Here is a 27668-nt window from a genome sequence, read left to right as displayed (position 1 = left end):
TCAGCCTGATTGTTTTTTTTTTTTTTTTTTTTTTTTTTTTTTATTAACTTGAGTATTTCTTATATACATTTCGAGTGTTATTCCCTTTCCCGGTTTCCGGGCAAACATCCCCCTCCCCCCTCCCCTTCCTTATGGGTGTTCCCCTCCCAACCCTCCCCCCATTGCCGCCCTCCCCCCATAGACTAGTTCACTGTGGGTTCAGTCTTAGCAGGACCCAGGGCTTCCCCTTCCACTGGTGCTCTTACTAGGATATTCATTGCTACCTATGGGGTCAGAGTCCAGGGTCAGTCCATGTATAGTCTTTAGGTAGTGGCTTAGTCCCTGGAAGCTCTAGTTGCTTGGCATTGAGCCTGATTGTTTTAAGGGCACCTTGTTCTTACTATAATTTGCTATGTGAGACATACTCTATCATCTTGAAGACATTCAAAATTCATATCCTCAATCATTTCAGATTCAGATCCCAGAAGAGGGATGTTCAACTGGGAGCCTCTTCAGGAGAGGGAGAGAGATAGAGAGGGGAACATATATGGAGCTTCTGTGAGGGAGACAGAGTAGGGAACACGCAGGGACTTCTGTGAGGGAGACAGAGTGGGGAACACGCAGGAGCTTCTGCAGTGCCATCTGAGTTCTGGGCCTTCTCTATGGGTATGGTTACAAGGATGCTCAGTTTATGCAGACATTTCTGCTTTGTGCGCTTTTGTACATGTACAATGCATGCTCTAAATACATTATCTAAATACAACTACATGTCATTTTTATGTTGATAATGTAAACCATGCAAAAGTGATTCTATAACTTTATGAAGGACAGAGAAATAAGAAAGGAGCCCCATGGGTCTGAAGAACTAGAAAGGAAGGGTGCAGAGCATGGGAGCCCACTGTCCGTGATAAGGATGGACGGACGCTGGGAAGCATTTACTATTGTCTAAACCACAGGCATGCCATTTAAGTCTGTTAAACGTCATCTCATTCCAGGAAATCCAGCACTGATCTTGGCCCAAGACACTTATGTGAGCACAAGTGGCCCCCCTAACATTCTTGGTATATGTGGAGGGGTGGGTATTTCATTTGTTAGTATTAAAAGGCTAGAAAACATAAATAAAAGGGTAGTAGTATGTTAATTCACAAAAGTTTTTAGGATTGATTTCAAAAAGAGGATAAATGCATCCTTTCCCCTCCTGCTCACAAACGAAACACAAAGCTAAAAAGGAAAGTTATATATATAATTATTTAAATACAAAGGACAGTTTGTTGGGCATTTTGACTTATGTATAGCAACACAGACACCACTGGCAGACAGTAGAGCACAAGTGACAGCATAAACCTGTGAATTCAAACATTCCCATGCAGAGTTCAAAACAGGTATCACTTTTAAACTTAAGATACCCAGTTAACTATTGTTGTCACGTGAAGGTGGTCCTAATACATACAAATTAGACCAAAGACAATATAATGAAATTATCTGAAATATGCTCGGTTATCAATTTCCAAATAAATCTGATTTACTTTTAAGTGACATCTTAATTATCCATATTTACATCTGGAATATAACAACTTTTCTCTCTTTTAACAATCTGAGACAAACAAAATATTATGATTATACATTAGCAATGCCCTCTCCGTTTCTACAGCTGAAATGCCATGTCAATTACTTATAAGATTCAATTTTACCTTGTTTAATCTGTCCTTGCACAATGTTACTGGAGGCTGGGGGGGAATCCCTTGCCTTAGAAAGGTCTGGGGTGCCTGGTCTAGGCGGCCTTTAAAAGAAGAAAAAGGCATTGAACATTTTCCTATTTCCAGAGAGGTTCCAATTGTTATCCTCTACATGAAAAACACACAGAGGACATTTTCATCTTACTATTTCAAACAGATGACCGTTTTGTAAGTTTCGTACTTATTTATGTTTCAAATTCCAGTAAAATAATTACATGATTATGAAGTAGAAAATATAAACTTTTGAAATGAAATGTATACTTTCTGTTAGTCTTAACACATACTTTTGAATGTTCCAGTGAACTACAGTTGAAAAGTCAAAATCATCCTTAGCCATCCCTTACTGTTAGCATCCTGGGAGCTCAGCGCACAGGAATTTATGGAAAAATAGACTAATCTGAAAAGCATTCATATACACGGCGATAAAGCATAAAGAAATCTTGGAATCCACAGATAAACTGTCTCATTTGGATTCTGGCTCAGCAATTCCATATATCAAAGTATTTACCAGATTAAGGACACTGAATTTTTGTACAAGTAACTAGAACAGAGCATGACATAAAATAAATGCTACATATGGGTCTCTTAGGTTTAATAAAACCTGACATGGTCAACTTTTAATGAAGTGTAATAATAAGTTGTCTTCATAACTTTGGTAAAATGGAAAATAGCACTCAGGCTAAGTATTGTAAAAACATCAAAACAGTCTGTTTTAAAACTATTCTGTTTTTAAAGTTATTTTTCTCCCCATATTTTGCACATTATGGACTGTACTTATTACCACACTCCAGTGCAAGTACGTGGGCACACTGTTACTGCATACAGATTACAATGAGAAACATTATGAACAGACACACATTTTGAACTGAGTATCAGTTCAAACGTCCAGAAGCTATAAATTAAGGTTGTATTTACAGAGCTCAAAGACAAGGCTCAGCAGTTAAAAGCACGCACTGCTCTTGAAGAGGACCAGCATGGTTCCCAAAACCCACATTGTGCAGCTCATAACCAAGTTTAACTCCAACTCCAGGGGATAACACCCTCTTCTGAAAGCCACAGGCACCTGCATTCACACATGCACAGACCCAAATACAAACACACAATTAAAAAATAAACATTGCCAACTGTGGTGGCACACACCTTTAACCCCAATAGCCAGGGGCCAGTCTGTGAGTTCATGGCCAGTCTTGTCTATATTGAGTTCCAGACCAGTCAGAGTTATCACAGAAAAAAAATTATCTTAAATAAAAAAAAATTAAGATTTTATTTACTCAAGAGTCATCCTCTGTGACCAACTCCTACATTGTAAATCCACTTAAACATATATAGAGATGGACACACACACACACACACACACACACACACACACACACACACACACACAAAACAGTGCTAAAATTTTATCATGTTTTAAACTTGGCATTTTAGAAATGTCCACTTTACGATTTAAATGGGAAATCACTAATGTGACTAAAGTGGAGAATGTGTGCAGAGTCAAGAATCAAATATAAAATATGGTTCTCCTAGCCCTTTGGAAAACAAAGAATAAGATTAAACCTCATGATCACACCTGGTGGGGCCCTTCTTCATGTGATCTCCAATGAACGTCGCATTGGTCATGCTCATTAAAGTATTTGCCAGAGATATGATGGACAACAGATGTTGCGTGGTGACCGCTCGGGACACTGTGTAGGTCCCCTTGCCTACGCTCTCCGTTGCTGGCCCCTTCCGTCCTGCTTCTGCTTTCGCCTGCAGTAGCTTTCCAGCAGCCTGATTATAACCAGGAAGCATCAAGGACATATGACCTCCTCTGGATAGGAGACCAAAGGACACTGTGCAGTGTGGTTTCAGCATGCCGAGGCGATCGAGGCAAACTTCATCCAGAACTTCATTCAAACCCCAGGCGTGGAGACAGGACATGAATAATTTTGCGGTATCCATAGTAAGGTTGTATTCTAGTAGGGTAAGTGGTTTGGACTTGCTGGCCCGGTACTCAGGGTCACTTTCTTCCCTCCTCTGCCTCATCACCTCTTCCTCGTCCTCCTCCTCATCAAGGAGGTGCTCCTTTATGTTCTCTTTGATAGTTTCTTTCACTTGCTGGAAAAGAACTGCCGCTCGTTTTCCAGTCAGGAAAGAGCCCCCTTTGTCTGAACTGCCAGATGCTTTCTGCAGATTCTCTGGGGAAATAAGTGCAGTATTCGGCCTAGAGGCTTCTTCAGTCAGGAGTTGAATAATCAAAGCTTCCACATCAAAGAAAAGCACATGGATATCCGGGTCTGTTAGGTTTGTCTTTATTGCTTGAACCATCAGGGAGTTATGAGAATATTTAGGTAAATTCCCCTGTAATAAATATTTTTTAAAGAAATAGTTACAATTCAACGTGTTTAATTTCAACACTCATTAATGAGCAATAAATAGCTGGATTAAAGCTGATGAAGCTGCCTTTGTAGGGCTTCTGGGTCATTAACATATCCTTGCCAACCAGCAACATGTAAAAGATATGAGCATATGCAATCAGGAGAACTTTACACTGACACAACCATTAGAATAACAGTTAGTTAAAACCAAGTATACATTAATAAAGGCTTACTACTGAAGTGGGAGTCTCCATACTCATTAAAATTGGTTTCGGAATCATCAGTGGACTCCGAAAATGACTTGTAGGTGCACAGCAGAAGCTGCCGGTCAGTCTGCAGCACCCCACATAGGAATCCTGTGCTGCTTACACACTCTCCAGAAAGACACAATCAGGTCTTTCGGTTTTGAGATCACACAACCACAGCAATCCTGACCATGTTCCTTCTATTTCTCTCCTTTACTTACTGTCCATTTTAGCTAAATCTAGTGAGAGTGGAGAGAATTGGGGCAGCTTTGAGGCAGGGCTCCACGTTTTTCTGTGTCTGAGAATGGCTTGTGGAGATACAAGTGCATACTGTACACTTCACTTAGGAGTGTTTGTGTGTGTGCATGTACATGTGTAAAATTCAGAATGCCCATATATAAATGCTGCAAGAGAGGATGGGAAGAAATGTTAGCCAGAAGGTAAACAGCAATTATTTTTCTGAAGGAATCAGAATGTTTAGTATATATCTGCACATAATTAACACATGCTATTTTTCATAACTAAAAAATTAAAACTACAGAATAAAATATAGATTCCTTAAGCCCAAATTCAAGGCCCATTTATAAACTCTCCATTCAGCTTCCCCAGGCTCCTGAACCTTATCTGTGACCCGTGACACACAGCTCCTCTCATGTGTCCTTTGGCATGAGTCTTTCTCATTCTCCGTAACATCCTTCTCTCCTATGACCCTAATCCTCAATCACAACATAGATGCACGTTAAAGCAGTATGAGTGAGTGTTTTCATTAATATATACGTTTTCTTCGTTAACTATATCTCATTTATACTGAGGAGAGGACTCTCAATTATCCCAGGAAAAGGTTAGCCCACAGAGGTTAGTTCCCCTAACATTTTACAGTCACTACGCCCCAGATACTTGGATATCTCAAAAATGTATAGTTACAATGTATAACTTCCTTTCTCTGTGAGGCAATTTCAAATCATGAACAAACTAACTATGCCTTATTCATTCTACACAACCAAACACTCTAGCCGAATGATCAAAGAACACTAAAAGTCTTACAGAATTATTCCTATTGCTCACCAACTCGTCATGGAACGGTTATAAGTCCCCCTAACTGGCACCCTGTCTCCATTTCCATCCGCCCTGACTATCCTTGTAGCTTGAGATTATCAGTAGCATTTTATAACTTGAGCAGAAGTCCAGACTTCTCTGCAAAGCACGAGACACCATTCAGAACGTGCCGCTGCTGGTCCCATTTCACCCCTCAAGGCCATCCAATAACGTAACACCAAATCACTTATCCTTTCCAGAAACAGCCTCCGAGAGGAGGACGTTTGCACACATTTACACGAGGACCACATTCCTTCTCCATCTCCTCTATCATCATTCACAAAGTATCTCAAGCTGTGCAGCTTCCAAAATCACTCACACAATCATTCAAGCAGATGTTATCATTGCCTCTATTGCATAACCTTCTCTGAATTGAATGATGTTTATAGGAGGCTATAAATCTTTCTATACTACATACAGTAAACAACCTAAAGAATATACCTCATAAGATATAGCTTCACTATTTAATAGTCACAGCAGAGAAGTCTATCTTGGGTGAATTACAGGAGCTAAGTGGAGCAAGCAGAGAGCACTCATTGAGTGCAGTGGAAATCACAGGGCGGATGCTGAAGGAACCCACAGGTGGTCAAGAGGAGGAAGGCGGGCCACAATTCACTAAGAGCTCACAAGACCATGCACCGCTTTTGAACATTACTTTGCAAACCTGAACATCGCAGTTTTGGTGAAATTTAGGTCCCTGAGCATCAGATCTGAATTAGTGTGGCTAGGGAGGTATAAAAGTCTAATGAATTCCCTTAGATAAAGTAAATATACAACTTTACACAGTGATGTCAGAGAACAACTATCCAGATGAGGGAGTCACATGACTAGACTCAGTGCTGTTAGCTTACCAGGAACAAGAGCAGGGTCATGGACATGGAGCGGGAGGCAGTAGACATCACCCATGTGAGCAAGTTAAAGGTGCCATAACCCCAAGAATGTGAGCGATGGGGCAGAGTGAGGACTGTGCTTGCACACGTAACATGTAACGTCACGCACCATGCTCAGTGCTTAGTACCCTCGAGCAATGAGTCACGTGAGTCACGCGGGAAACTTACATATGAGACTGACTGTTGTGAATCCCAGCTACCACATCCTAAGCTGTTGCCAACGCCCAGGAACTGTTCTCATCACTGCTGTGTCACAGAAATAGCACAGTCTCGGGTGCACAGTGCTGAGGCGAGGTGTGAGGGAATTTGTAACATCGAGTCAAATGAAGTCTTCCCAGCGCTCCTCTACATAACATCCTTTCCACCAAACAGCTGCAGCATTCTCTTAGGAAAAGGAGACTATTGCCAGTCAAACTACATAAAGTCAAACAAGTCTGGCTAAAAAGTTACCGGAGCAGTGAGAAGGGCTTGAAAAAGAGAAAGAGGGAAAACACGAGGTAGACAGACTTCAAGTCGGCTATCTCATTGGATGTCAGCCACACATGTGCCCATCAGCACCCCAGCTCTGCGGGCATCTGTATCTCTTTCTGAAGCTGTCCCAGCAGACAACCACATGCTCACAACAAAAACCTTATCTAATTAATACCATGTCTAGGTGTGAGGTTTGAAGGCCCTTTGTTACAAAGATACTGAATGTGCTCTGTGTGATTAAAAACGGAACCTAATAGCAATGTAAACAAAAAGGGAATGCAAGATATAAAAGGAAACCAACACCAAGACGAATACATAGATATTTTTTCAGAGTAAGGCTGAAGGGAAAAGGGAGGGAGTCGACTTGGCATCCCTCAGTAGATGAGCATCATTTCTCCAGTCACCAGAACCTCATAACCAGAACCCTGAGTTAGAAGACTTGTCACAACGAAAAGCAGATGCCCACCAAAGCTTGAGAATGACATTTTGGCTAAAGGTAAAGAAATGGCTGAGTTCATCACTCGAATGCCTAGTTTTCTAGTGTGTGATGCTAAGATAAACTATAGAAAAAGGAACAAAAACATCTAGTAAATTACAAAGTTTTTGTGGGTTAATGATAAAACCACCCAGGACCAGACTGATTTGTTCGAATCATCATGTATTGTGACAATTTCAAAGTTAACTGATGAAGAAGTTCACTCTGTCCATTTCTTAGATCTGCTGGAACGTGTAGAAAGAGTTCCCCTTAAAGTATCTCAGAGCAGGATTCTATTCAACAGTTATACGAGGAGTGACCTATGGTGTATAATATGCCTGAGAGAAAACAAAGTATTCGTCCTTTAAAAATTAGTTGAAAATTTACTTAAGAAAGACAAAAAAGGAAGGTTAAATTATAAAGTATATATCAATGACTGAGTCTACAACTTGCTAGGGAATGCAACTGTAATAACAGGCTCGGACACAGATTTATCCTATGCCTATTTCAAGTATTTAATTTATTGTAATTTCATTTTCTGTGTGGAGGAAGTACACCTTCAGCCACGTGAGATTTCTTTTGTTTTTGAGGCAAAGTCTCTGTGTATCCCCGCCTGTCCTGGAGACACAAATACCCACCTGCCTCTGCTTTCACAGTGCTGGGTTTTTAAAGACATCTGCCAACACGCCTGACACCATTTAAAGTCTTAAGGAAATTCTGCTTTAAAAATAACAAAAAAAAAAAAAAAAACCTAGGAGAAAAATAATGAACCGATGACTTACAACAGAAAGTGAACCTGAGGCAAGAATGTTAGAAAAACAAAAACAAAAACATCTCTCATGTAAAACCCAGAACAAATGACAGAGTTCTCGTCCTAGCACGCTCACCCACACACGCATGACATGCAGAACACATGTCAGATATGGTAGGCCCCACAAACAAAACATAACGATCCAGAATGTTCAGCAGAAAAAATGATGACATGTAGATATAAGTTTTGATCATTTTATATAATTGAATATACTCTAGATAAAATCATATCTGTTGAGACATCTGAAAGCATTGCCTCTGAATACCAGGATTATGTTTTAAGTGTCTTTAATGGGTTTCGGACTTTAAGTGTATTCCATTTTATCCACTGTCTACACGAAACTTTACTCTCTCACCATTCACTTCATTGATCCTGACTTGAAAGCTCACTTACTTTGAAATCATTATTCAATAACACAGTTTTCAATGCTATCTTTAAATAGTCTTGTGATTTATTATTCTTCCTGAATCAAATCTATAATATCATTTGATATGGGTTTTATCGAAAATAGTTGATTTGTACTACCAAGTATTATGCCAGCTGATATTCAGAATCAAATGCAAAGCAGAAACATTGACATGTGTGTGTGCGTGCGTGTGTGTGTGTGTGTGTGTGTGTGAGAGAGAGAGAGAGAGAGACAGACAGACAGAGAGAGAGAGAGAGAGAGAGAGAGAGAGAGAGAGAGAGAGAGAGAGGCTGTGTCAGGTGTATGTGTCTGGGTGTATGTAGGCCAAGGCTGATGTGAGATGTCTTCCTCTTAGCCACAGCTTTTTTAAACGGAGCATCCTGCTCAGCCTTGCTGATGGAGCTCGCCCTGTGCCGCCTCTCCAGCTCTGAGATTACAGCACTGCCACGACCACCAGTCAGGCTCAGTGATTCAAACTCAGGCAGCTCCAAATGCTTGTATGGTGGCCACTTTAACAAATGAGTCTCTATAGCCATTAAAATTTGACACACATTATATATACATACATATATATATAATATATATACAAATATATACATATACATATATATCAGCTTTGAAATCAGTGACTAGAGACCCTAAGGACAGGAGGACAGGTTAGAAAATGCGCATACGTCTGACATGCAGCACAGATACCTCTTTAAATAAATACTGAAAAAAGAGATTGCAAAAGAAAATATGCCAAACAAATATGAATTTACTATTTTATGAAGTGCACAACTGAATGGGTATAAGAATTATACTGTACATTTTAAATAACAAGTTTCCTATATAAGATATAAAAATTGACTTATATCAAAAACTATTTCACAGGAAACAGAGAGGAACGATAACTTTCCCCTTGGTCTGGTAGGCGATATCTTACTGACAGAAGTTCTATGAAGGGACGTCTAAGTTCTCGTGCATAATAGTAAGTGTAACGGTGCACTCAATAAATTAGATGTCATGTTGGACTTTTAAAATGCTCTCAGGTAGCTGAGGGAGGGAAATTCTCCCCACCTACTAGAAACTATTCACAACATGGCCTCCACATTAACTATTCTAGGTATCAAGATAAAAAGGGAGGGAGGAAGGAGAAAGGAAGAGATTCGGGGACGTGAAAAAATAACAAGGAAATCTGTATGCCCAGCGTGGTTGTCTGGCGCCCTCTGCTGCCACACTAGTGTTTCTTCATGCTAGTGAGCAGGCTCAGGGAAGTGCCTCAGAGAATCCTGTCACTCTGGAGCTCAACACTATGTCCATGACACCACCCTGGGCATGCGATCTCGTCCGGAACAGACAACGCTACACTCCTCTTAAGAATCTGTCCTTGCAGGATGAGAATGCATGGTCATGTGTGAATGATAATACAGTAATACAGTCTATCTTTTCCTTTCCATGTGCTTCCCCTAATAAGCAGCTAACTAAATACAGACCAAGAAATGATATTAAACATATCAAGGAGTATAGCTTTTATATTTTAATGGAATTTATTAGCAGAACATAAATAATGTGTAGTTATAAATATCAAATACAAATGGTATGTCTTACATAAGAAACATTCTGAAGGTATTTCTTATAAAGACTGGATGCTATTATTACATAATAATTATTAAATAATATTCAGACTGAAAAGTAATATAGTAAAATTCAACAGCAGACAGGGAGTCAACCTCCAGCTGCAGCCAAAGAACCAAGAGCCGCGAACAGCAAGACAAGGGCCCTCTGTTGCAGCACAATCTGTGAGGAGATGAACAGCTGACCCCTAACTCCAAGCTTACTGTCTGCCATGTAACAAAAATGACCACCTACTGCAGGGGCTGGGAGCAGCTGATGGGAATACGCACAGTATTGTCCTCTGACTTGTGTCAAATGCACACGTCACAGAGATACCTGAAGATAGTTAAGCTAACTGCAGGGCCTGCAGTGGGGAATGGCTGTGTTAGGGAGAGCTGTGGTCAAGGGGCTTACGAACTGCAGAGATTCCTGTCGGACACACATGCCATGAGAACCCCTGCTACACTGTTAATTTAGGGGGTGTCACTCTGAGTCTATGTTGAAAAAGATTAAAGCTCCAATGTCAGTGTCACAGAGTCATAGCCTTCCTGGTCATTCTAGGAATGTTTTACCAGCACAACTAGCTTTGTACCTCTTTGTAGTCATGTTAGCATGTGATTACACAGTTAAGAAAACAGTTCATGGCGCAGAGGTTTTACTGCACACGCACAAACACTGACTCTGTAGATGGGATGTTTAGTATCAGTACAGCAAAAATGATGGATACCTGACGTTGCTCTTGCTCTTATAATATATTCTTAGTCTTATTACTAGTTTATTCAAAGGGAGGTTATCTGCATGAATTTTAAACTATTATTTCACTAGACACATGTGAAAGTGCTATTCTTAAACCAATTTTCCATCCTTGTTCCTGTCCAAAGCTTTTTGGATGGCACTGCGTTCTTATTATGAGACTCCTGACCTAATGGGAAACAGCGAAGTCTTGAAAAGCTCTTTGGAAGATTCAGAGTCAGAGAGCCTCACCAGTCCTTAGCTGTCTTGACTTCAGTCGTAACGCCCTCTGCCGACTCAGCTGGACATTACAGAGCCATGCTCACCAGCCTGGCTACTGAGAAACGGAGCATTCGCGCCACAACCTTCTACAGGCGAAAACTCCCCACAGCTGTTCACTCAGCGCTGCTGCACACAGACCGACCTGAGGGCCTCCCGAAGCTCTCAGTGCACTGCTGAACCTGCGCATAAACCGAGTCAGAAAGGCTGTGGTGGGAGCTGGGCAGCAGCATTGTTTAGAGATCCCAGGTGACTTCAATGTGTAGCAGTCTGGTAACCCCCATCATAGGGGCATCCTGTCAGTGGGTTCCACACTTCCTCAAAGACCACCATCTCATCCACCCCCATCCAACTGTGACCCTATGCTTGCCACCATCATTCTTTCAGAGCTACCTTGTTCCACTCTTCTGACAGGACTGCAATTCTGCAGCAGCAAGAAAAGGCACCCTGTTTTCCATATGCCTTTATTCTAGCCCATGACAACTGCACATTTAGCCCCTCTTTCTCCTTAGCTTCTTCTGCCCTGAACCTGTCAGTCCCAGCCCCCTACTGCAGTGCCCTGCATCCCCATAGATTTCCCTTAAATGCACAAGCATTTCCTCATTTATCAATAACCAATTCTCCTTTCCCTGTCTTGAAGCTCCCCCTCCCTTCTCGCTCTTTGTCCTCAACCAAGGGCATTCTCTGCTGTCTCCAACTGCATGTCCATCTGACTGCTCCCTTGCCCTTCCCCCCTTCTCCTTTTGTACAAACTTCTCTTGTTATTTCTATACCCACTGTTCCTAGTCACTCTTCAGTCCTTTACAGACACCTTCTGCCCCTGGAAAGACCATCTGAAGAAGGGATACTTTGACCTGACTGACAAACCTACCTGGTCCTTGGAAGGTAGAAGGATGACTGCATTTCACAGAGCAATCTCTTCTAGCTTGCACCTCTTGGTGTTGCTAATCAGCATATTCTTCTGGCTCTCCTCAGATGTTTCCTCTTTCTCCTACCCTAATCCTTCCTTACCATGTTCCATTTAAAGCTATTTCTTTTTTATTTTATTTTTCTTGGACATTTTATGTATTTACATTCCAAATGTTATCCCCTTTCCTCCCCTCTCTCATAATCCCTCCCCCTCTCCCTGTTTCTATGAGGATGCTCCCACCCCTGCCCAACCTCTCCAACCTCAAGTTGGCATTAGCCTACATTGGGAAAAATGAATGTTCACAGGACCAAGGGGCTGTTCCTCCCATTAATGCTGGACAACGCCATCCTCTGCTACATGTACAGCTGAAGTCATGGATCCCTCCATGTGTACTCATTGGCTGGTGGTTTTGTCCGTGGGAGCTCTGGTGGGGTCTGATTGGTTGATATTGTTGTTCTTCCTATGGTGTTGCAAACCCCTTCAGCTCCTTCAGTCTTTTCTCTAACTCCTCCACTGGGGTCCCCTTGTTCAGTCCAATGGTTAGCTGCAAGCATCCTCATCTGTATCAGTACTGTCAGAGCCTCTCAGGAGACACCCATATCTGGCTCCTGTTAGCAAGCATTTCTTGGCATCAGCAATAGTGACTAGGTAAAGCTCCTATTTCTAAGAGTCTGTATATGAATGGATGATCTCACTCCATAGAACTAAGAACCAAACATATGTATTTTTCAGATATATATTTAATTATACATGTGAATATATTTATTTTTATATATTCATATATATTTTATATATATACATACATGTGTGTGTATATATATATAAAGAATTCATCAATCTATGTATCCCTTCACTCCAGCAATCCCTCCAGTCTCTGCACCTTACATTAAAGCTTCTGACAAACATCCTGACATATGTGACACACAGGCACTTCAGGTTCACCGTGAACCAAGCACACAGCTCTTCACTGTCCCTCTAAAACCTGCCCATATTCCAATACCAGACTTGATAGAGCCACTTTCTAATCAGTCAATCAGGAGACCTTTGATAAACCTTCCTTATTACTCATACCCAATCAATCATCGGCTCCCACTGAATACAACTCAATTCAACTATTGAGTTTAAATTCTCCACTGTACTCCTTCTTATCAAATTTATTGACTGGCTTTCATGTAAAATTCCATTTGAGTAAAGAACTCTAAAGATTTTTTTTTTAATTTTTGAAAGCCACTGAGATAAAAAGTAAAAATTTCAGCCTCTTCCCTGGTACAAGATGACCTCACCTCTCTTTCCCACCACTACTGGCCTCCAGCTGAGCTCCAAGAACACTGACTGAACAGAGTCTCTCCACTCCCTTCTTTGCTGAACACACAGCAGCCCTTCTCCATTCCAAATCTAAACATATTCCACTTATCCTCCTCCAAACAGCCAATCCCAGTCACCTCAGGCTAGGAAGACATCTGCACTGGTTTCTGCATTTCTCACCACACCATTGGATACAGGGCTTTACAATTTATCTCTTCATATTTCCTGAGAGTAAATATCATGTCTTATTCATTTGGCTCTCAGGGCCAAACACAGTACCTAACTAGTCAATAAATGCTTACTGAACTGGACTGTAGCATAAACGATAAAAGCCAAAAAGTTTCAAAATATTTTATATGGTCTAAAAAACAGATTTTTTTCATAAATACTAAAAGAACTTAATTCTTCAAATTGCTATAATATTTATAATTAGTCAAAAACCTTCATGCTTCTATAAAAATAATGTCAAGGTCTTAAAGCAGAATGAAAGGTAAAGAATCTCATAAGAGGACTAGGAGGATCTGACTCCGGAGGTCATACATTGAACCTCCTTAGTGCTCCTTGGTGATCTACAATTAGATTTATAAGGAGTGGTTAAAAAAAAAAAAAAAACCCTGCTGTATCTCACATATATTCCATTGCTCTGTTTTCTCTTAAAAAAAAAAAAAAACACCTGGTTAATGTATTTCTGAAGCAAAATACTATCTGAATTTAAAAACATAGAACAAACTGCTTTTCCTTGACTTAGGATATGATGATGCATTAGGCTGACTGTACACTGTGCAGGCCAATCAGAAATCCACTGAACACTCACTATGCAAAAGGTATATGGTCGATAAGGCATTAGGACCAAAGAGTTCTTTCAGATAGTCCCTTGGAAATTCATTATTTGAAGGTGTTATGAAATCATCATAATTAAACAAGTCATATCTAATTTAAGAATTCTTTAAAATGGAAAATAACCCAAAATAATATAATTAGAAAAATAAGTTCTTGTTAGTTATTTAGCTATAACTTTTAATCTAGTTTCACTGGTTAACTGAATCATTGACATTGTATTCATAGAAATTTAAAACCCATTTGTTTCAAACTAGAAAATATGTTGACGACCTGAGTTGAAAAATGTAAAGGTGTTTTACCCTAACCTATAAAACATGCACATATGATACGCACTCATACACACATAAAAGAGCACATGCCTCAGCCTACAAAAGGTGTTCCTTTATACATGTGTGAAACGTGAGCATGCTTTCACACATGACTGGTGAGGCAGGAAGGCCCGAGAGCTCATAAGCAGAGCTTACACACTAACTAACGTGTGTAAGTCCCTGGGCGAGCCTTAGCAGTCATCAGAGAAAGATGACTTATGTGGTTATCATCTAAGAAAGCTGTTAAGACTGATCTTAGTAGAAGATGTGTCATAAAGCTCTTGCTGGCTTGTTTCAAAATGAGATAATGGCTGTTATTATTTGTGATCATTAGCATCAGATGGGACAAAGAATGGTGACACTTGGCACTGGTTTTACAGGTGATGCAATGTTTGTCACAAACTTTCCTTTTTAAACCCTTTAAACCCTTTAAACATGTAAATCCTGTTCTTAGCTCCAAGGGCCTGAAGAGTACTGAGCATCACTGCAGATCTAGGCAGGCCTAACGACAAAGAAATAAAAAGGTTCCAAAAGAGATCACATGGACACCAGTCAAACGAGTTAATGAGGTCACCTAATGAAAGAGAGAGAGCCTCAGACACAGGAAACTCTGGACACTCCCAGGAAAGTGAGAACAAAAACAACCAGAACACTACATATTTCAATAGTCAATAGACATAGGAAAAAGAAAAGCCCTATCTTAAAGAACAATAATATAAATAATATATAATTGCTCAAACAAAAAAATTGAATATAATATCACGCATGCCTGAAGTTTCAGCTCTTAAGAGGCAGAGGCAAAGGACCACTGAAAGTTTGATATTGGACTAGATACAGGACAAGTTCGATACCAGTCAGGGCCTCCTAGTGACTGGGGCGGGGGGAGTAGGGGGGAAAGAAATTTAAAAGGATATTCAAAATACTAAAACAAAAGAACTAGCAACCTATGAATATATAATCAGCAAAATATTCTTCTAAAACAGACAGACTTGGACATAACTCAAAAGTATTTAACTGATATATATAAGGCCCTGGGTGACCCTCAGCAGTCAAGTTACAAAATTTTGAAACAGAGCACACTGCCAGACAACCCACAGTTAAGAAAATTCCCTGGGAGCAAACTTTTACTAAAAAGTGGTTTTGCTTGCAGGAGAAAATTATATGTAGGGGCATGGCAGGAAAGAACTGCTGGCATGACCACTCCATACTATGGTTAAGGGAAAGGTCTGCGTGACAGACAGACAGACAGACAGACAGACAGACAGACAGACACAGGGAGAGAGACAGAGAGAGATATAGAAAAACAGGAACAGAGAGAGAGAGAGAGAGAGAGAGAGAGAGAGAGAGAGAACACAAGAGAGAGAGAACACAAGAGAGAGTACCATCTGGAAAAGAGAAGAAGAGAGAGAGACAGGGACAGAGAGGCAAAGAGAGGGGCAGAGAGAGAAAGCCATCTAGCAGAGTCAGAGAGGTAGAGAGACAGACAGACAGAGAAAGACAGAAAGACAGAGAGACACAGAGAGAAACAGGGACAAAGAGACACAGAGAAAAACAGGGATAGAGAGACAGAGAGAAAGAGACAGAGTCATCTGGAAGGGAGAGGACGAGAGAGACAGAAAGAGAGAGAGACAGACACACAAACAAGAGGTGGGGGGAGAGACAGAGATAGATTGGAGATTGATTGGACATGGCCAGGGCTAACTTTGACAAAAGAGAATAGCAGGAAAGACTTGAAAAAAGATAGTGAGAGAAGCAGAGCGAGAGAGCGAGTGAGAGAGAGAATACTGAGAACAGAGAGAGCTGCAGACTTGCCAGCCTAGCTCTGCTATGAGAAGAATGAGAGGCCAGAGACAGAGGGGCCGTGAGAGTGGCTCGGAGGCTTTGAGATGGGAAACAACCACACGTGAATCAGGACTGAGAGAGCGTGGATGCTTGAGACTCTTGATATGTGTTTGATATAAGCTGCATGTGCTGACAGGCACCACAGGTTTAATGTTAACTGAAGACATCCATGTGCCCTCCCTCCCCTTTTTGGCCAGGGGTAATGGAAATGACCAGCATCACAAGTCCCTAAGAACACACACCCAGTTCACACTGCCACCTAGACGAAGCAACCCTCTCTTGTTATAATCATCCTCAGGGACTGCTCCACAGACTGTACAGTTAGTTCTATTATTAGCACTCGGCCTCTGAATAATCCTGAGTCAGAACCGTCCTGCTCTCTTCTGGGAAGACCTGTTTGTTCACCTTACACTGGAGAACACACACCAGCCCTTCCTTAGCTTCACTGCCTAATCCCATTTCTGACCCTCATGACCACTCACTGCATCAATACGGTAGCCTACTGCTTCCCTATGACAACGTTTATTAGTATTCTCTAGATATCATTAAACATGGCAAACTTTTCGTTAACAAAACCTTTGAAAAGTGTTCAACACCACAGACTTCCCTGTTAAACCTTCAGCATGACAATCGAGTTCCTTCACAGTCTGATCTCAATCTACACTTCCCAACCAACTTCTCCATGAGTGTCTCAGGCATGTTATAATTGTCACAGGTAAGATAGTTATATTACATTAAATACTGAAAATAAAAAAAAAAAAAACACTTGATGCCTGCCAGGAACTTTACTACAGACAAAAGGAAAAACAAGACAAAAATATCCAAGTCCCCATGCAAAATGGCCATCCTATCAGAACCAATCTACAGATCCCACCCCCATCAAAATTTCCAACTCAATTATTCACAGAAATTGAAAACACAATCTTCAACTTCATAGGAAAACAAACAAACAAAAATGTAAGCTAAAACAATACACGAACTGCTGGAGGTGCTGCCATCCCAGATTTCAAACTGTACCCCAGAGCTACTGGAAACCCACTGTGGTGCAGACATAAAACCAGGCACGGTGATCGATGAACAGAGCTGAGTTCCTAAATGTAAATCCGCACACTATGGATGCGTGATTTTTCACAAAGGAGCAAAAACTTCACTGAAAAGAATACAGCACCTTTAACAAGCGGTGCGGTCACACTGAATAGCTGCATGTAGAAGAATAAAAATAGAAACAAATCTATCACTCTGCACAAATTCAACTCCAGATGAAGGATCTCAGCATAAAACCAGACACACTTGAATTCATTGTCAGAGGAAAGGACTTTCTGAAAAGAAGAGGAATAGCAAAGGCATTAAGACTAACAATTACTAAACTGTACCTCAGGAGGCTAAAAAGCTTCCATAAAGCACAGAACATCATTATTTGAGCAACGTGGCAGCCTATAGAATTAGAAAAAAAAATCTTTATCAATTATGTATGTGACAAGAGGTTTAAATATACAAAAAACTCAATTGAATATCAGCAAAACAACCCAATTTTAAAACACGGTACATAACTAAAATATAACTCAAAATAGGAAACACAAACAGCTGAAAAACATTTCCTAAAAGTTTAATATCCTTAGTCACTTGGGAAATACAGATGAAAACTACTTTGAATTTTCACCTTACCCCAGTAAGAATGGCCAAGATCAACACATCAAGGCAGCGGGTGCTGGAGAAGCTTCTCTGAAAGGGAGCATTGCTGCGGGGAGTGTAGCCAGTGGAGCCACTGTGAAATGGCTCCTCAATGTGGGAGGCTCCTCAAGGAGCTGAGAGCCTACAAGCCAGCGATACCTTTCCTGAGTTTCAAAGAACTCGAGTGGTAGAGATACCTGCTGTCTTGGCTGATTTTCTGTTGTTTTGATAAAACACCATGACCAAAAAGAGGGTTTGTTTGGCTTAAACTTCCACATCATAGAACATCATCAAAAGAACTGAGAGCAAAAACTCAAGGCAGAGACCTAGAAGCAGGAACTAAGGCAGAGGCCAGTAGGCTGCTTATTGGCTTGCTCTCCATGGCTTACTGAGCCTGCTTTCTTATACAACTCAGGAACAACCTCCCTCAGTGCCCCCACATTAATCACTAAGTCATCATAAGGACACCCTAGAGGCATGTGCACAAGCCAGTCTGGTGGGGCATTTTCTCAAACAAGAGACCCTCTTTAAAAAGACTCTAGCTGTGTCAACATGACATAAAACTAATCAACATACCTCTTACCTGGTTCACTGCTGCTCTACTCAGGCACTGGAAGCGACCTATACATCCATCAACTGATGATGGATAACGAAAATAGGGTACATATGCACAATGTAATATTCTTTAACTGTTAAGGTAAATGGATAGAACTAGAAACAATTATCCTGAGTGATGTAACCCAGACCCAGAAAGGCAAATATTGCACATTTTCTCTCATTCGTGGATGTTAGCTTTTAATCTTATTATGTGTGTTTTATTTAGAATATCATCAAAGTTCAATAGCTTGAGAAGAATCAGAGGATATGAGGGGCTGCTCCAAGGAAGGGAAAACAGAATATTAGTGTTATAAAATGGATAAGGAAAAATTAGAATTGGGGGATTAAATTGAAACGGGGATGGGAGGTCAGTGTAAAGGAGGGGCTATGGAGAGGGTAACTAACACTAGAAACCTTTTGAAAGACCATTATGGAAATCTACTCTGGAAGAAGCCTCCTAAGATTTATAACATATGTAAATGTAATTTAAATGGGGTTACCATACAGCGCAGGAGGCAATGCATAAACTAGGCATCATATGAAGTAAAACCTCAGTAGTAGGAATGAGTTGCATCCTGTTATGTCACTGACCAAAGGGACCCCACAGCACACCTCAAGACATTACAGACAACCGCCAGTATGACTGGTTACCTCCGACACCCTGAAGGTAAGTCCTTGTCGCTGAAGATACCACTTACATCACTGAACATGGAGAAATCAGTTGGTGCCCAACTAGAAGCTCTACCCCTACTGACTAGCATCCATTGCACTATGATAGTGTCCTCTATGATAGAGGATAGGAGCAATCATTCATCTCACCAAGCTGTGAACCCTGTGACCTACAACAGGCACTCGCCTGCAAGACCAGACATGCGATGGAACTCACACCAGACAATTAATGAGGCCAGAAACTGAGACCAGAGAAGGCTAGGCCCTGGGGGAAACCTACTAGTGTTATTCTGCTAACTAAACATACCAACAAAATGACTCCTAACTACATATGCTATGTCCACAGGTCAGTTCATGGCTTGCCCCTGATCAGAGAAGCTTCTTCTTGAGTATATCCTAACTAACAAAAAGACCTACAAACAGACAGTATGAAGACAGTCAGACACCCTAGAGATCTCAGTCCTAAAAGGAATGCTTTGATCAACCCCCCCCCCCCCCCCCGACAAGGTTTAAGGATCTATGTGGAAGAAGAGCCAGAGGTCGTGATGACACCAACCAAACAGCCTCTTCCAGATAGCAGGGCCGACGCACACATGAGCTCACAGAGACTGTGGCAGCATGTGCGAACAGTTAGAGACATCCTTAATGGTACAGCCAACATACATTTTTCATGAAGTTATTATCCTCCTGCAGCCTCAGCTTCCTAAGCCTTTCCCCTCCTATAACCGTCTTCCGTGTGGACGAAAATTACTCCCCACAGCTATCAGCTGCCTTCGTCACTAACTGCACTATAAAATTCACTATTAAAAGAGGGACACACAAGACTGAAACAACCGCCTAATCAACCCTGACACTTACTAAAGCCATTCATAAATAGTACTACCCTGCTTATTTTCCTTGAATTTCCCAGCTATGTGTTAGAAAATGATTTTTCTAACTTTGTACTTCTAGGAGCTACCATCAAGAAATGTAAGAACATAACTTTTATTTCTTAATGATAGCGCCATGGACACATGCTTTCTTTAATACGCTGCTTTGCACATTTGTAAAAGGTGGAAGTCGTGCCACGTTGTATAACGAGACAATGACTTCCTGGGCCGAGTACGTGAGCCTTTGAAAGAAATGGCAAGCACAGCAACTAACACGTTTACGCTGTGACTTCTCCTCAGACTTTCAGCGCAGGCCTGAAAGCAGGGGGTAAACCACAGAAGGGTTTCCTATGTCCCGCTAACGAAATATACTCCAACAGAGCCGATAACACATTAATGTCTCGGGGAAAGGGAGGATGATCAAAGGGAGGTATTACTGCCAATCAGAGGAGGTGGGTCAGTGGGGCAGTCAGTCGGCAGTATCGCATCCACGACCGACAGCCCTTGATTCATGGATAACTGTCAGTGTACACCTAAGCCTTTCAACCCCTTCAGTTTTATACACAAGTTTAACCATTATGAAAACAATGGAAATCAAGAGTAAGAGAGCCACAGAATAAACAGCAGCTTAGCTCTACAAAATGAAGGATGGGGGGGCCAGTTAAATGCCTGGCTCTGCCGGTGCTCATTAGTAGGACATCCTCCTGCCAGCCAGTGTCTGGATTGCAAAAGATTAAAACAAAAGTGTTTTTATAATGTCAAACCAACATCATTTAGTTCAGTAAAAATAAGTTTAAGATTTTGAATGGCAAAAAAAAAAAAAAAAAAAAAAATCCTTCTCTTTGACGGAATGCTCAGGACTCGAAAAGGCTACTTCATAAACAAGCTTCCATGGCACCCACGGACTACGAAGATGCATACAGAGCTCACCTTGTCAGAGGCCTCAGAAGCCAAAAGGTTAGTTGCAAGGGTTTGCAGCTTGTGGTGGGCCATGTTTTTAAGGGCGGCGAGACTCCGCCGTGTCATGGCTTGCTTCAGGTTGACTGCTGGGTGACTGAGTGAGTCCACTGCTGCAGGGACAGCTTCGTCACAAGCATTGAGAATCTCCACGGCTGTTATCCCCATTGCACAGCGGTCCAGCGCACCTGCAAGGCAGCGTCCCATGTGGGTTACACAGTACAATCCACTTTCCATTTGTTTGTTTAGGTACAGAAAATATGGTATAACATTTTTGTAGGAATGTCTTATCAGTGTTTACCCACAAACAGTACCTTGCACTTCTGCTTTACACCAATCTTCCGTGTAGACGCCACAAATATTGCTCTCCCCGAAGGCGTCACAAACCTTCCCACTAAACTCAGATTCAGAGTTAAGGCTTTAAGAACCTCTGTCAGGCTTTCCCATCCTGGTTCCCAGGAGGCTTCCTGAACTGGTCTATTACCTTCACATTCTTCATAAACACCAAACTCAATGACCTCACCTTTCTTTGTCTTCTATCAACATTGAAACAACAAAAACTCTCACTAAAATGGGTCCATTTTCTCCTTCAATAATTTCTGAAGCTTTTCTTTTCAAAAAAACATCCACAGAACAAGAATGGAAATGTTGTATCTCAGTGTGCAAAAATTTCTTCTTCACTGTTGGTTAGCAAATCCTGCACCTCCTACGCACTAGGGCTGGGAGAAAAGTATCCCACCACTGTAGGATCTTTTGGATTCTTAGTTCCCCCACTCTAACGTTTCCCATATGTTTATAAACCAAATACTATTTCTACCCACAGCTACTACAAAGCACCTCATCTGGTCTTCCCTTCTATATCTTGTTTATTTACTGATTGATTGGTTGGTTGATTGGTATTTCAGGACAGAGTTTCTGTGTAGCCTTGGCTGTCATAGCAATTAACCTATAGACCAGGCTGGCCTCAAACCCAAGGATCCACCTGCCTCTGCTTCCCAGTGCTGGAATTAAAGGTGTGCCCAAGGCCCGGTTTATGTATTTCTTAAGTTAGAACACAAACTTCTTCCTGTATAACTTGGACTTTGTCCTCACTTTTCATACTACCAGATTATTTTATCAGTTTCTCTTTTTCTGTTTTACTTTTTCCTTACTTCTAGTTAGCAGCTTTTCAACTGTATATTAAACATCTCTAAGACTAAACTATTCTTATTCGCATGAATGTTTTGCCTGCATGTATGTGTGTCTATGCACCACATGTATGCTTGGTGCCTGCAGAGCCTAGAAGAGGGTGTGAGAACCTCTGAAAGTAGAGTTCAGAGTTACAGGCTGCCAGGCGGGTGCTGGGAACTCTTAGGTTAGTGCCCTTAACTGCTAGGACAGCTCCTCAGACCCTTACTTAAATCTGTACATGCCTCCTCAAATCCAGAATTAGGAACCACACAAGACATACAGAATTTAAGGTGCTTTGCTCACACTAAAATGTTTATGTTAACTATTTGTTGATTGATGAGACCCACATAGTTAACAGCTTAAAGGAGAGTTCTTGCAAATCCAGGGGGTGGGGTGGAAGGCCAATAAGTAAAGACAGAGAAATCACAATTGCTTTGGATTTCAGTTGTGATGGGAGATACATGCTTTTCCTTCTCCTGATGTTCAAGCTGCAGCTAGTGATATACAGGCCTCCAGAGTCAGGAAGGTACATCATGAAGGTATTGACATTATTTATTTATTAAATTTATTTATTTATCATATCAATAAAAAATGAAGCTCCATAAATCAGATTCAGGCAGGATTTGATGTATGAAATGTATTTAAAGTCCAAAGAGCTACCTCAGCTGTCCTCATAGTGTTTAGGGAGATGCTCAAACTAACTCTTCTCATATGGACTGGATGCTTCCCTGTTTGCATAAAAACCAGCTCCGCTGCTTGACTTTAGGTTAGACGCCCCCAGAGTCACACATAAGTGGCATTTTTTTCTCTTCAAATGCATAGGGATTGCTTGAAGCTTTTCATCATTAAGGGTTATGTTGGCTCTGGTTTTATTGTGTGTGTGTGTGTATGTGTGTTCTTAACTAGGTTGAAATATGTTTCTTCAAGGACTTTTACTATGAAGACAAACTGGATTTTATCAAGGACTCTCCCTTGCAACTTTTAAAATGATCGTGTAATTTTGTCACTAAGCCATGTGATTTACTGCATTTACTAAGGTGTGTGTTGAACCATCCTTGGCGACAGTGAGTAATCTTTGGGCATGGATGTAACTAGTTTGTGAGAACTGACTGAGGATTTTAGACGGTCTAGCAGGATTCTGCTGTGAATCTGTTTGTGCCTGAGCTGTTGTTATCTAGAAGGCTTTTTCTGCATGTTTCAGTCTCTTCACTCACGGTCGGTCTGTTTAAATTGTTCATCTCTTCTTGGTTTAAGTTTGGTGGTTTGATGAATCCAGAAATTAATCTATTTCAATTATATTTTTCAATTTAATAGAGCAGATTTTTAAATTATTTCTTTATAGTAGTCTGAGCTTCACTGGTGTGTAAAAGGTCTGATGATCTTGTTTATCTTGGATTTGTTGCTTCTTTGTATTGTTTTTTATTGCTTATATACGATTCTTTGTATTATATATTTCAGTGATTTCTGCTCTGCTTTTTTATCATTTCTTGTCATGTTCTGGATTTGGGTTTGGTTTGTTCCTGTTTGAAGTTCTTGAGTGACACCATCAAGTTCCTTATGTGTGTACTTTCTGACTTCCTACCGCAGGCACTTACAGCTGGAGTTTCCCTTACAGGACTGGTTTTAATGTGTCCCAGGGGTTTTTCATATTGTGTTTACATTGTCATTTAGTTCCAGGAACTTTTTATTTCTTTTTTTATTTCATTGACCCATTCATCATTCAGTAATGATTTGTTTCATCTCAGGGAGTTTCTGTACTTACTAGTGATTTCTTTGCTGTTAATTTTAAGCTTTGTGGCACTATTGTCAAACAGGCTACCAGAACTATTTCATTCTTTCTGAATCTGTTAAGATTTGTTTTCTGTCCGTGCATTCAGTTTATTCTTGAGAAGCTCCCACTGGCCAATGGGTAGAGGTGGACTTCTTTTATACTTATTCACTTTACATGCTGCTCACTGCACCCTCCAAATCACCCTATCCCACAACCTTTCCTCCCTTCCCCTCCCCTTCTCCTTTAAGCTGATGGGGACTCCCCTACCTGGCACTTCAAGCCTCTGCAAGGCTAGGCAGCCTCTCCCACTGAGGCCGGAAGAGGCAGCTAGAAGAACATATCCCATTCATAGGCAACAGCTTTGGGACAGGTCCCACCCCAGTTGTTCAGGACACCCATGAAGGTCAAGCTGCACATCTACTGCATATGAGCAGGGAGGCCTAGGTGCAGCCCATGTATGTTCTTTTGTTGGAGGTTCAGACTCTGAGAGCCACAAGGGTCCAGGTTAGTTGACTGTTGGTCTTCCCATGTAGTCCCTATCCCCTTCGGGGCCCACAATCCTTCCTTCTAATCTTCCATAACAGTCCCCAAGCTCCTCCACTGTTTGGCTATGGGTGTCTGTATCTGTCTGAGTCAGCGGATGGGTGGAGCCTCCCAGAGGACAGCACGCTCCTATCTGCAAGCATAACAGAGCATCATACTCTTTGGGGTTTTAGGTGGAATATTCTGTAGATAATCTGTGAAGTCCATTTGATGCATGATGTCAGTCAATTCTGGCCTTTCCTCCCTGCCTCTTATCTGGATGGGTATGTCTTTTTTTAATTTGAGGAGATCTTGATTTGCTCTGATCTTGAAGATTACATCTATGTCACTGCCTTGGCACTATTCTCCTTTATCTGTCCTGAGTTGTCTTTGTCATTGTAGTCAACCATGAGCTTATCTTTTCTTAGAGATGGCTCCATTCTTATTGCGATCCCTTCCTAGTGCATTAAGCTGTTGAGTTCCATCTCCTGTAAAACCCTCAAATGCTATGATGGAAGCTGATGATATTTTAAGTTCTGTATCCTGAGGTTCACCGATGCTTATCATAGAGAACATTGATATAGGAACTAGTTAAGGTTTTGTAGGGGAACAGGAGACACTCTGTCTTGGTATCTCTTGGCAGACTCCCAGAAAAACCAAGTCTTGCTTCTTTCTCACATATTTTTAAAACAATGTGTATGGCTTGGGGTGGCTATCTGCATGTGAGTGAGAGTGCCTGCAAAGCCCAAGGAGGTAGTCATGCCCCTGCAGTGGAAGTTCCAGCAGGCTGGGAGCTGCCCACGGGAGTGCGAGTAATCTAACAAGAACCCACTGCAAGAGCAGTGTGTGCTCTTTACAGCTGTGCCATCGCTCCACCCAAAGCAATTCCTCCCTTAAAAACACCCAAAAATAGGTCAGAAATAAATGTCACAGTGGTGATGTTTACCACAAAGCTACGTGGCTTCAGTCTCCTTTCTTCTCCTTTAATCTTTAGTGCTTTTAAAGTAGAACAGAAAATATTAATATCTCTTATGGTATAAAGCAGAACACAGAGTTAAATGCAAAAGAAGTCTGTTAGATTTCACAAATGCTCCCTCTGGTGAAGACTGCTGAAGATGTCTACTTATCCCTGCTCTGTAGCAGTACAAGCAAGAGTACCTGTCCAATCGACTTCAAAATGGTTGTGGAGAGCAGACAGAAGAGGAGTAAAAACTTTCATACATATTACTTAAAATTGCAAAAGTATGATCAAATATGCTTGATAAAAACATAAGCTACAGCATTAAGTCACCTGCCGAAATATTCCTAGTAAAAGCTGTATTGATCTGCGTGTGAACATCTATCGGTCCCTGCGCTTTCCAGCCGAGCAATATTTATTCTAAACCAAACCCATACATAAAACTGAAAACTGAAATCTCACATGTTTTCTCTAAAGCCTACAATGTCCATTTCAATTTAGCTCCTAAAATTACCTGGCCAGCTTCACTTCTCTGCTGTTCAAATAAAAGCTGGTTTTCTTTTCCCACAATTTTTTAACATGAGGCACAGCTGTCCCCCTCACCTTGCTTGCCACCCATAAACAATGTGGGCATCACTGCCTACCGTCCCCATGGGCACGTCACCCTCAACCGCATGTCTTTAAAGACCGTTGAACCATCTACAAGGTCAAACACAATATAACAAATACAAGGATGCTACATTTGCCATCATGGACCAAAGCAGTATTACAGAGGACAGTAAAAGAAATATACACGGAAACTCTGTACATCCCCGGGCTTGATTTTCATATAAAGACCTATTTCCAGGAAATGAAATACATTCTTCTGACCCTACTCCCTCTCCACATCCACTCTTACCAGTGTCCATCTGCCAGACACACACAGAGCCGTCCGTGCACCCCACCACCAGGTAGTCGTCAGAAGGCCTCCACTTGATCACCTGAATAGGGAACAGGTGACGAGACGCCAGCATGATGCATTTTTTCTCTCGCAGACTTAGCAGCCCTACAGAGTGGTCACTGGCCACAGAACAGACGCAGTGTTGAACTCTTGCCTAAAACGAAGAATAAACTTTCATTAGATTTACCTTAAAAGTGGGATAAGATAGATCTTGTCTCCCAGTGACTTAAATGAAAATTACTTATATGTATACTCCACCGAAAACCAACCACCATATTAAGTCACGTTGAACAAGTTCTTCCTTTAGATTATAATGAAAAGTCCCTGGTTCAAATAGATATGCTTTAAAAGTGCTAAATGATGTCAAGATTAAAGACTAGAAAGATGTCAATGAAATTTGAAAATAACCTCACTAAAAACATTGTCACATCTGAGAAGGCAAAACTGGATGGTGCGGGTCAGGGTAGGAGGGGTGATCTGTTCTTATGTGTCTGTTCTCTTTCCATTATAGGAACTTATTTTTCTTTGTTTCTAGAGAGAGCTTTCTGTGGTCTCTTTTTTCTGCTCATGACTCATTTAGACCCATGCTTGTCCCTGCACTTCTGTCCCAATAGAAATCCCTCAGAGTCCCTCAAGCACAGTCACTCGCTGAGAGCCACAGCTATGGCACGTTATCTACAGACCGGCACCCCTGCTCCCTTCGTGGAGTCTGTGTAATGACAGAAGGTGCGGCATTCGACTAACCACACGACAGACACAAACACTGTCCAGAGCTCCCTGCTCGTCACTAGTGTCCGCCCTTCAACTTCCCTTTAAAACGATCGTCATTTATCAATAAGCGAAGAAATGATTTTCACTAGCAAGAGAGAGCTGAATCTACACCTCAGCAAATTAAAAGACGTTCACTTTCTATAGGACAATCTGTAAGCAATTTAAAATGTAACCATATAAAAGCAATCTCTGAATTTATTGTGACTATGAAATCACAGGCCTTAAGAAATCAGGCCCATAAGTAATGTTGCCAGCTTTTGTTTCATTGAAAATGCTTTGCTGTTTTGTTTTGTTTTGTTTTGTTTTGTTTTGTTTTGTTTTGTATTGTATTGTTTTGTTTTGTTTTTGAGCCAAGTGTCCTGGCCTAGCCCAGGTTGGCCTCAGACTTAGAATATGCCTACCTCAACCAACCAGGTACTAGGATCACAGGCAAAAGGACCCATTCTCAGTTCTAATCTGAACCACAGGATGTCCCAGGAAGGACCTTTGCAGTACT

General features: G+C 41.2%; 1 protein-coding gene across 5 annotated transcripts in view; it reads right to left on the bottom strand.

Moving 5' to 3' along the window:
* Wdr7 (WD repeat domain 7) overlaps nucleotides 1-27668 on the bottom strand; it is a 283068-nt gene that overhangs the window by 198583 nt on the left and 56817 nt on the right. For all 5 annotated transcript variants that reach the window (XM_017601032.3, NM_023975.2, NM_001395078.1 and 2 more), the window contains exons 13-16: nucleotides 26360-26555; nucleotides 21014-21228; nucleotides 3286-4055; nucleotides 1671-1759 (exon numbers count right to left, since the gene is read on the bottom strand). In XM_017601032.3, coding sequence (XP_017456521.1) covers nucleotides 1671-1759; nucleotides 3286-4055; nucleotides 21014-21228; nucleotides 26360-26555 — 1270 coding nt within the window. The remainder of the gene's footprint in view (nucleotides 1-1670; nucleotides 1760-3285; nucleotides 4056-21013; nucleotides 21229-26359; nucleotides 26556-27668) is intronic.

Source organism: Rattus norvegicus, chromosome 18 (genome assembly GCF_036323735.1).
Source record: "Rattus norvegicus strain BN/NHsdMcwi chromosome 18, GRCr8, whole genome shotgun sequence".
Classification (NCBI taxonomy): domain Eukaryota; kingdom Metazoa; phylum Chordata; class Mammalia; order Rodentia; family Muridae; genus Rattus; species Rattus norvegicus.
Note: the sequence above shows the minus strand (reverse complement) of the source record. Positions and strands in the feature narration are given on the sequence as shown.